This window comes from Phlebotomus argentipes, unplaced genomic scaffold, assembly GCF_947086385.1.
Source record: "Phlebotomus argentipes unplaced genomic scaffold, Phlebotomus argentipes genome assembly contig_15, whole genome shotgun sequence".
In the NCBI taxonomy this organism is placed as follows: Eukaryota; Metazoa; Arthropoda; class Insecta; order Diptera; family Psychodidae; genus Phlebotomus; species Phlebotomus argentipes.
Window position 1 is genome coordinate 262,009 of NW_026776181.1, and position 11,337 is coordinate 273,345.

The window sequence follows — 11,337 nt, forward strand, 5'->3', positions numbered from 1 at the left end:
CGATTGCCAAGTTAATTTTATTGAGATGATTTTGTCAATGAAACTGCAAACAGCAGTTTCTGGTTTCAGCTCCCAGAGGCCATAAAATGCCATAAAATTAACTCGACATACACTGCACGGCAACCCACACGCAGTGTCTGTGAGGCCCTTTGATTGTGAGAACCTCAGACCGCGCGTCTCCATTGAGTGCTTTTCCCCACAAAATCGTTTATACTATTTATTTTGTACAAAATCCACCGTTCACCCAGCGACAGTGTGGGTGGAAAACTCATTCAGTTACCGCCTTTTTTCAATGCTGTCGCCGGGCACACAAATGTCACAGACCCTACAGATGAGGAAGAAGGTCAAGAAGACCATCAAGTTGTGAATGGGACTCCTACATATAACATACCCATTGAGGAATTGCCATCTTTCCGCTCCGCGTGCTGGATAATTAATTAGAAATGTGTGTACAAGAAAATACACACCTCGCACTCTATTGATAGAATAAATTGGGTTATTCACTGCTTGATTATATTACGTACATAAGTGTGCTGAGTCAGAAACTATTTATATGTATAGAGAATTTAAAATTCTCAAAAGAAGCCCGTGATTAATATTCAGCCAATCAAAGGATAGGAAGCTCCCGCTGAACAATGTGTTAATTACTAAACAATGCCAAAGTGATTTAGAAAAATCACATTACAGGTAAAACGGCCCTCTTATCGCCATCTGGACTTCGCCCATCATGATTTCTCTGCGAGCGTGATAATCTCTCAGCAGTCACTATTTATAGAGGCATGCTTAGGGAATTGAGAGGCACAATTGACGACTGGCTAATTAATCTCCGTTTGTTTTCAGAATGCCTCTGCAACCGCCATGGATCCTCCCACTTGCGCTGTAATCCGGCCACGGGACAATGCAAATGCAAAGTTCACGTGACGGGAAAATCGTGCGATCGATGCGAGGATGGATTTTACAATCTCGAAGCAGGATGTCGTCCCTGTGAATGCAGTGAGTTGGGCAGTAAAAACAACATTTGCAATATATACACTGGACAGTGTCACTGCAAACAGGGCGTCACTGGACAATTGTGCGATATTTGCCAAGAGGATCACTACGGATTTTCAGAACACGGTTGCAAAAGTAAGTAGAGTTTACTTTATGCTTTCACGACAAAGATTTCTTATTCTTTTCGGTATCAATCTAGTTCCGGGTGTAACATTTATAACTTTGAATTACATGAATAATTTCCTGATCCTTGGCTATTTATTTGAAACGGAAAACGTGACCAGAATAGGATACTCTGCCATGTGGCAGATTTATTATACTCCGCAAATTCAATAGTCATGCAATCGATTAATTCGCTTCTTTATTACATTTCTATGTAGAATGCGACTCTTGTCCCACCTCTTCATATGTTTGTGACCAAGAAACCGGCCGGTGCGTCTGCCCACCCCTGAGCAAAGGTGCAGAGTGCAATCAGTGCACCCAGAATGCGTGGGGATGGCAGCACAGACTTGGCTGTCGCGCTTGTGAGTGTGACAAGATGGGATCCATTGGCCAGTCTTGTGACACCGTCAATGGTCAGTGTTCCTGTCGCGAGGGATTCTTCGGGAGGACATGCAATCAGTGCTCACTGGGTTACTTTGGCTATCCGCACTGCACCCGATGTAACTGCGATGTTCGAGGCTCCGTTCGGAAGCATTGGCTGGATGTCATTGAGTGCGACCACTTGGGCCAGTGTCCATGCAAGGAGCTTGTGACTGGACTTAAGTGTGATCAGTGCCGTCAAGCAACGTTCGGCCTCTCAACGCAGAACTATGAAGGATGCACGCGATGTTACTGCTTTGGGCGGTCACAGGAATGTACTCAGAGTCACTTGTCGTGGGGACAGATTCGTCAAGCTGGAGCGAGAAACTTGAGTGTGGAGTACATCACGCCGTTCAAGCCATTAACTGAGGACTACGATTATGTAATTGTCATTCAGATGGAGGGCGCAACTGTGCACAAGGAAGATGCGGATATTGAAAAAATAGGTCGCGTGAGTCTGATTCCCAGCTCCACTGGCAACGTATCCATTGGATCCTACATAAAATTTCACCATCCGCTCTATTTTCAACTTCCGCCCACGTTCTTCGGCGACCAAACACGAAGCTATGGAGGATTTCTTCAGTTCACCCTCACCACTGAGGGTTGTGACACGAAATTGAGTGAAGACATCCTCCGGAATTATCCACTCGTGCAGATTCACTCCCATGGGAAATTTGTGATTGAGTACTTTGGCCAGGAGATCTACAACACATCGCCTAATGTCACATTCAAAGTGCCTATAAGCGAGAGATTCTGGGTTCATCGCCACTTCAATCTCGAGTACAATGTCACAAGAGGAATGATGATGACTGCGCTCCAAGACATTCAGCACATTTTCGTGCGAGGAACAACATTGGCAGACGTCACTCAAGTGGTCATTAGCAATATTAGTCTGGACACGGGCATTTTCTTGGCAGGTTCCACGAACAACATAGCACTCGGGGTGGAGATTTGCGAATGCCCTGAAAGCTACGATGGACATTCTTGCCAGAATCCCTCAGAGGGATTCTACAGGTGGAAGAATGTCACAGACGTGGAGATCAGCACGAATCTGGAGGAGATTGTGGGCTTTGCCATTCCCTGCAGCTGCAACGGACGCAGTGAGAAATGTGATCGTGAGACTGGAATATGTTTGGTGAGTATTACACATATGTAGGTAGAAGAAGAGAGGGAATCTGTTTACAAGCGAATAGCTACATTTTCTCCTATTTATTCTCTATTTAATAATATGAAATACTCTTCTCAGAAATGTCGCGAAAACACTGGAGGACATCACTGTGAATCTTGTGCAGAGGGATTCTATGGCAATCCAAACTCTGATCTTGGCTGCTTGGCGTGTCCATGTCCCGAGACGAGGAAGAACTTTGCCCGCGGTTGTCATGTTCACAATAAGGTTGTGAGTTGCATATGCAAGCCAGGCTACACTGGATTGCGCTGTGAACGATGTCTGTCGGGCTTTTTTGGCACACCTGATGATGATGAGGGCTTCTGTGAGGCGTGCGAATGCAACCTGGAAGGAATCATCTCGAGTGAGTGTGATGAGAAGACTGGACAATGCAACTGTCGTCCAGGAATCACGGGCAGACGCTGTGACCAGTGCTTAGAGGAGCGACATGTGATTCAGAATGGGAGATGTCGCCTCTGTGACAACTGCACACTCACTTTATTAGACAGTGCTGATGATATTGGAGAGCTTCTTGACAGCCTGGATGTGCACATCAATTCGATTGAGATCGTCGCTCCTTGGGCGACCGTTGAGGATTTTGAGACGGAGAGTGACAAACTGATTGAGGCTTTAGAGAGGCGCGAGCATGCAATGCAAACTCTCCAGCGATTTAATGATACCAGAATTGATAAAATGACATCGAGGGCTAATAATATCTTCACTCGGGGTAGTAAATTGCCTTCAAAGATGGAGAAAAGAAGACACGCCGTGGATTCCCTGAAGAGCGATGCAGAATCTCTGTTCGAGCTAATTAATAATATCGGAGATAAAATTCTAAATACTATTGATGAACTGAATTCGTACGGAACTCACGATCATCACACAAATCTTCAAACTGCTCTAAGTGAGGCAAATGAATATCTCCAGCAGATTCGAGATAGTCATATTGGTGGCAATTCAGTTAATGGAGAAATTCCTTGCTGGCAGCGTCAATACAGCGATTGGCTCAACATGTCGAAATTGGCTAAGCAGCAGATGAAGAATCTCCGAAATCTGAGAGCAGAATTGCTAGGATTTGGCGAGAAATTTGATCAGTTTATGGACTTTTACGGAAATACCTCGGTTAATGTGGACAAATCTGGAGATCTTATTGAAGATTCAGCTTCAATTCTCGAAGGACTTATGGAGAAATTCAATAAAATTGCAGCACTGAGGGATGAAAGTGAGAAATATCCCTACTTGAATAAGAAGGAAGCCTTCGATGTGATGGCCAATGAGATTAACGAGAATGCTGAGAGTCTGGAGAGAGATATTGACGATATGGATTTGCTGTGCGATAAACTCAATGGCACACTTGCGGATGCTGATGAGAAGCTGTTTAATCTGGAGGAGTACATTCTGCCCAAGGCTAAGATACATGCCGAGGAGCTCATGAAAAAGGCACAGAGGGGAAGAGACCTTTTCCAGGATGCGAAAGAAGGCGCTGAACGGGCTCTGAAAGCTGTTACTGTCTACAAGAACATTACTCAACTTGTTGAGGAAGCCAAAACAGCCGCCAAGGAGACGAAGGATGCAGCAATTAAGGCTCAAAGTGAGTTATCTCCATCTGGAAATGTGTCCCTCGTAGAGAGAGCCACAAATTCTCTAGAGGACTCTCAGGACATTATTGAGGAAGCCGTGAAGGAGAAAAGAAAAATCGAAGGTGAGTCTCTGGTAATTTTAACAGCTGAAGAAATGGGGTGGAAGGAGTAAAAAAGTTTCCATCGCAAGTAATGAAGGGAAAACTATTGGAAAACTAAGCAAAAATAAACTTTCCGGCTAGAGTGAAGAGATAAGATTATCGTCACGAGGGAAGGTTAATTCTTGCTGTTTCGCCAGGAATAAGAAAAGACATGCCGCGAGCAAAGATGAATAAATATCTACGAAGTATACTTACATATATTATAATTTATAAACAAACTATTTTAATGGATGAATAAATACAGAAAAGTCTACCCATCTAATGCAATAATGGATTGAAAAGTTTTAAAACATCATGGGTGGAAAATTTATCATGCCTCGTCACGCGATTCCACTGGAAATTTTCTTCAATTCCTCAAAATGATTTTGTCGCATTTGCCATACCAATTTTATCGTATTGTGCCCCATAATTAATTTTCGTAATTTATTTTCTACAACATTAAATTAATATTACATGCAGATTGAACTAAAGTTAGCATTTGCCTTCTTATTGATTTTTCTTGCCTTGTTGCGGTGTATTTTGAGCGTGTGGCATTTTGAACAATTCCTAAACGAGTTATACTACTTAGATTTAAAAGGTAATAAATGAATCCTATGGGTACGTCACTGTAGTCATCATACGCCCACACTCTGAAAATTAAGCCGTTTTTGTCGTATTTGAATTTTTGCTTGAGAAACAGGGAAAACGTTCAATTTCTCTCAGTGCAGAGAGACTCTAATACGTCTTTGGTCATTTATTTGCAGGTCTGAAGGAGTCTCTGGAGGCTTTTCAGGATGTGGTGAAAAACACCAAGCATACAGTCTTCAAAACTGGCGTTGATAATAATCGCGTGATGGATGATTTGAGCACTTTATCCAATGTGGAGTCAATGAATACCATTCGTGGTATGAAAGACACTGCAGAGAAAATCTCAACACAAATGCAAGATGTTCATCGCATTGCGGAAAATATGAACAGTGGCGTTTATCTGCTGAAGGCTAAGCTTCAAACACTTCAGCCTGACTGGGAAGCAGACTTAGGTTTTGCCCAGGAGAACGTTTCAGTCAGTACGAGTAGCATTAAAGCTGCGACAAGCATGTTGCTGGGAATGGAAAAAATGGCTGAGAAGAACAATGAAATTGTCCAGAACTGGAATGACACTCTTTCTGCCCAGCTGAAAGCGCTCAAAGACAAAATTGCCAGAGCCAAGCATGCAGCTGAAGGCATTCGAGTGTCCATAGAATCAGATGCTGGTGATTGCAAGAGATCTTATATGCCCCAAACATTCGGATTGACAACATCCAACACGATCAAAATGTCAATTGCTTTGAATCGCAATATCAATGATTCTAGTTTAATCTTCATCCAGGGCGAAGATCAGAGGTTCATTGCTGTGGAAATGGTGAAAAGTCACATAAGATTAGTGTGGAATTTGGGTGGAAAAACAACGATAGTTACGCACCCTGTTGAGATGCAACACAAGGATCCCAAGCTCGATGAAGCATGGTATCAGATTGAAGCAAACCGAACAATGAACATTGGTAGTCTGACAGTCCGTCAAATGACTCAGTACGGCACCTACTCCAACTCATCAGTTGAAACCGGAGACAGTGGCATTGAATACACGAGATTTAGCCTCTCACCAGCTAATAGAGTCTGGATTGGAGGAGTACCCAAGGATATTCGTCCTCCTCAGCTCATTAACCGTGAGGGTCTCGGAGTTACTCTCTATCAGCTCTACATTGATGATAAGCAATACGGATTGTGGCATTTTGCGCACAGCGAAGGAGAATGCGGTGGAGCAATGCTTGGACCTCAACAGTCAACTTCAACCATCAATTCGAGGTATTTTAACGGCGAAGGATACTCGGTGGTCAAGAAGACTCGACCTAAACCCTACAGAAGGACGCTGTTCTCAGTGCAAATGCAATTCCGGACACGTGATGAGAATGCACTTCTCTTTCTCACAGTTGATGAAAAGAATGTAAGTAGTTATTGATAAATGAATCATTATTATTATTATTACATCCTTATTAATGTTTTCCTATTTTTCAGAACCGTTCAATTTCACTCACACTGCATGAGGGACGAATTGTTTTCCGTATTGACTATGGTGGTGAGATAAAGCTCGAGATCAACACAACGAAGAAGTTCAACACTGGCGAGTGGGTTAATGTGGCAGCAGCTAGAGAGTTCAGCAAGGGCAGTACAGAGAATGGCAGTTTGATTGTGGATAAAGAGAATCATACTGGCTCCCCAACGGCTCCGATAGGCCTTGATTCTCTCCCTCATCTGTCCAATACGAGCTACTATTTGGGAGGAGTGCCACCGGGTTTCAAGTCTGGCACATCTAAAGCTCCTGGCGCAGATCATGCCTTTCTGGGATGCATGAAGGACATTCAGATTAATCAAGAGACGTACGATCCTCTCGACAGTTCTAATTACTTCGGCGTTGAGCCATCGTGCAAGGAGAACATCGCCAGGTAATTAAATTACGAGTATATTGCACTTATTGGCACGTTGCACGCGATGTTAATTGATGTTTTCCTGCAGAGGCGGATTCCACGGCGATGGATATGTAGAGTTGCCATCTCACACGTTGAATCGTGTGGCGAACTTTGCCTTTGTCTTCAGAACACTCCAGCCGGAATGTTTGCTGCTCTTGGGCGGGTATCCGGGAAGAGTTCTGGTGGATTATGATGAGAAGGATTTGCGAGGGAATTATTCTGTGTGGCTCCAAGAGGGTCATGTGAACCTCTGGATAAATGCAGGAAGTGGTGGGATTCATCTCACGTCAGAGATGATGGTTAATGATGGAGAGTACCATGTTGTGAGTGTAACGAAGACCAAGAGAAAGCTTCAGTTGCGAGTCGATGATAAACTCCAGGCATCGAAGCATCTCCCAAATGCCTCCAGCATTGTGACACTGCCTGGGGAAGAAGGCGGTTTGTTCTTGGGTGGAGTACCGCTGACTCAGGAGTTTGACGACTTGCCGCCGACTGAGAAAATCGGGCTCATGGGCTCCATACAGGACATTGTCTTCAACAACGACACAGTTTCACTAGGGAATCCCGTTAATTTTGAAGGTGTGGAATTGGGCAGAACTGGACCGTCGATGGGCCTCAATGGACATCTGCATGAAGTGCTGCTGAAGACAGAACCAATTGGGAAGAGCTTCACTCCATCTCCTGAAGGTTGTCACAGGGTGAGTGACTGTCACAGGGCACTTTCTCAATCTCTAGCGAAATAGTCACTTTTTCTGTCTCACAAAATTATCTATTTACTAACTAATCTTGGATCTCCCTAGGACGAGACTTGGAAGTGCGCATAGAAAATCAACTAATACCGTAATTTGCTACTCACAACACACAAGTAGTAATTTCTCTATTTTGGCAATTTTTTCTATGATGAACTTTCTCTGGAAGTTATATCCTTATATTGTATATTTTAGTTGAGTGATTCCTTATTGTGAAACAGTGTGTAAAAGGCTTTTAGAGTAATCGCCTCAAATCTTGTGCGTTTAAATGGTTTAAATGTAGAAAAACACATCACCATATAAAAAATGAGCAATATTTCTGTTATCATCCATTAACAATTTGGGAGGCATTTTCTGGGTAATTTAAAGTTATTTTATATACCACAGTTTAAAAGTGTTTCTCTAACGAACATATGATAACTAAAACTGCCTTGATAGGTGGGCAGCTACTCTTATGAGCCGAATGCCTTCAAATTTGGCGATGGACCTCGAAGTCACTCCATCTTAAACATCCCTGGAAGACACATGTGGCAAAAGAACTTCAACATCCAGTTCGATTTCCGTACTTTTTATCCCAATGGTGTGCTCTTCGTGGCGCCAGGATCGAAGGAGAAGCAGAAGCATTACGTAGTTCTTACGCTGAGAGATGGCCACGTCTTGCTGGTAATCAGAGGAAGGCGCCGAGAGGAGCGTCGACTGCCTCTAAAACTGAACGATGGCCACTGGCATCATGTATCGCTGAGCAGTGTGGACAGGAAGGCAACATTGAGTGTGGAAGCTGGAGGCTCCAGGCACAATAGTTCGGCTCAGTTGAAGCTCCCCAAGAGGATTAGTGCGGCAAATGTATTATCAATCGGTGGGATTCCTGAAAATTCTCTCCTTTTGCCGACTGAAATGGTGAGCTAGAAAGTTATGATAGGAAAAAAATCCTCTTATTTTTTTCTTTTTATCACTGTACGGCCACGGGCGATTTTGCCCATATGGCCAATCCATTTATACTAATCTTCTCTACATTTCAGATCGCCAAACTGGAAGAATTCAAGGGATGCATTCGACGATTTAGCGTTAATAATGTAACTCAGGATCTCGCGCGTCCTGGAAAACACCTTAATATTGGCCAGTGCTTTCCACGCATTGAAAAGGGATCATATTTTCCTGGAGACGCCTATGCAACTTACAGTAAGTGAATTTACATACACTCACAATAGAAAAAAAAGCTTATCTGACTAAAATCCTATTTCCAGAGCGCGTATTTCATGTGGGAAAGTATTTAGAATTTGTGCTAGACTTCCGGACATCGGAACTCAATGGAATTCTTCTAAGTGTCTCAGAACCAGTTGGCTATCCCGCCCTGTCGCTGGAAGTCTTCATGGGCAAAGTGGTGATGTCGTGTGATTTCGGGAATGGGAATCCAATCAGAGTGGAAACCGATCTGCCCTCGAAATTCGCCCTGTGCGACAATCAGTGGCACACCGTGTCAGCATTGTATGACTCGGAACAATTGGCTCTCCGCATCGACAATCAACCCATGTTGAACAATCTGGCATCCCTCCAGCCGTCCAACATTTCTCGGATGATTCACACTAAATCCCCGCTCCATATTGGCGGCATTCCAGGCAAGTACACACTTGAGAGATGCGTTCTGTCCAAGTATTATGCAATAATCTGAGCGTTAGGAAATTACAGCTGGAAATTATGTCTCGAATTACAATGTTATTAATGAACGAGTCAGGCAGTTAATTTTCTGAAAATATGCTTAAATTGGAGTGCATTTAAAGCCTTTATTCACAATGTGATTTGTCTATTAATCCTGGACATGATATTTGTAAAATTATTTAAATATATTTCACGGATTGGGCGTTATTTCTTGACTGCTGACGTCCTTTTAATCAATGTCAGTTACAACAATTTCGTTCAGTACCTTTTTATAGACAATGTATGGATTTCTAATGTATTGTTTCCTACGAACGCAAAGCATTGTACAAATACGCAAATCCAATATATTCTAACATGTGTTTTCACAGAAAATGCCTCGAGTGGAACGCTTCTGAGCCGGGAGAACTTCAAGGGTTGCATCCGAAACGTGATGATTCGCGGTGAGATTAGGGACTGGACTGACATGGACGGCTTGACCAATGTACTTCTGAGCGAGTGTTTCACGACGGGCAATTGAGGTGACTGATTTTTGCTTGCGCCCTTGAGAGGCTTCCTTCTGTCGTGCTCTTTGTGTCATGTGACGAAAACGGAAAGGAGAGCGCGAATGTAGCATCACAGCGAACCCACCATCAATCACGGCAGCAAAAGAAGGTTGTCACGTTTAACGCTAAAATGCGTTTCACGTGTATAGGAAGAAGGCTCTTGTATTGTTCTTTTACTGCTGAGGAAGGAGGGGAAAAAATAACGTGGAAATGTGTTCAAAAATATTTTTCATTTACTTTTAATTGCCTTAATTAATATGCTAATAACTGCCATACAGAAATTGTTGTATTTTGCCAAGGCTAAGAAGTTGAAGTCATATAAAATAAATTATTTAATAGTGAAATGATATCTGTGGATGGAATCAAATTAAAATTGTGGATGAAGTAAAATCGTAAAAAACTATTTGTAGCGATTATACTTTCATATTCGTGACAATAATTCATCTGTGCCAAGTTTATAATTTTGTGCTCTCCAGAGAAAGAGTAGTGAAGAAAGTTTTTTTTTTATATTGTATTGCATATTAATGTAAGATAGTTGAGTAAGTTAAATTATTTTCGCAGTAATTTTTTTGCCATATATTAAAATGAATTATTTATATATGCAAAGAACAACCAATGGAATTTTCCTTTGTTGAATTAGAATGGAAAAATTTGGGGAAATTTTGAATCTTCGCCGGTGGAAGTGGTTCAGCGCAGCCGCCGCGTGGATGGTGAACGCCGTGGGGTAGGCAAATAAGATTTTGGCGGGAAGTATGTAAATCTGCCACCCTCGCATAAAATCGGCCTTTCCTTTCATTGTTTTGGAAAAAACCACTTGAGGAATATTTTTGCCACGCGCAAAAACGTGACGACAGTCGCGTTTGGGCCAAAAATAGACACTTTAGTAGTTGTCCTAAGCTTTCATTAGGTGCGTCTTGTTTGCCACAAACAACGCATAAAAGAAGTTATTGTCAAGGCTCAGATTAAGTACAGCAGATTCTCACAGAAAAAATAGAGAATTAATTCACTGAAACACAAAGAATTTCAAGCAAAACAGTAGTTAAACGGTTAAGCGAAAAGATAACATGTAACTGATAACATTTGAGTCGTCTCAAGAGTTAGAAGATTGAGATAAGAAATTTCCATCAGATTTTATCCTTGATTTTCTGCGACATTGACGCATGATTTCTATTGTATATGAATGCCAAGAGTCTCATTGAAGAATATTACTCGTTTGCATTTTTATCAAACCGTTTATGCTATTTTTTTCCGAAGAAATTGTCGCTAGAGTTATCATGAAATGTGTCACGAAATTTGTGTGAATCATCAATTATGCTAAAGAGAAATTTTACTTCCTGGAATTCTCGCACAAGAAATGGTGAAATATTCTTACAACATTCTCATCAAACACTCGAAAGTCAATTAAGAAACACCAAGTTTTTCACAC

At 42.3% G+C, this 11,337-nt stretch overlaps 1 protein-coding gene across 1 annotated transcript in view; it reads left to right on the forward strand.

Annotated features, from left to right (window-relative positions):
• LOC132262555 (laminin subunit alpha lam-3) overlaps positions 1–10,510 on the forward strand; it is a 37,751-nt gene extending 27,241 nt beyond the window's left edge. Inside the window, exons 10-19 of the mRNA XM_059761850.1 lie at positions 841–1,125; positions 1,371–2,707; positions 2,819–4,439; positions 5,222–6,441; positions 6,513–6,940; positions 7,011–7,662; positions 8,152–8,610; positions 8,733–8,892; positions 8,958–9,329; positions 9,738–10,510. Coding sequence (XP_059617833.1) covers positions 841–1,125; positions 1,371–2,707; positions 2,819–4,439; positions 5,222–6,441; positions 6,513–6,940; positions 7,011–7,662; positions 8,152–8,610; positions 8,733–8,892; positions 8,958–9,329; positions 9,738–9,886 — 6,683 coding nt within the window. The 3' untranslated portion in view covers positions 9,887–10,510. The remainder of the gene's footprint in view (positions 1–840; positions 1,126–1,370; positions 2,708–2,818; positions 4,440–5,221; positions 6,442–6,512; positions 6,941–7,010; positions 7,663–8,151; positions 8,611–8,732; positions 8,893–8,957; positions 9,330–9,737) is intronic.
• The last annotated feature ends 827 nt before the right edge of the window (positions 10,511–11,337 follow it).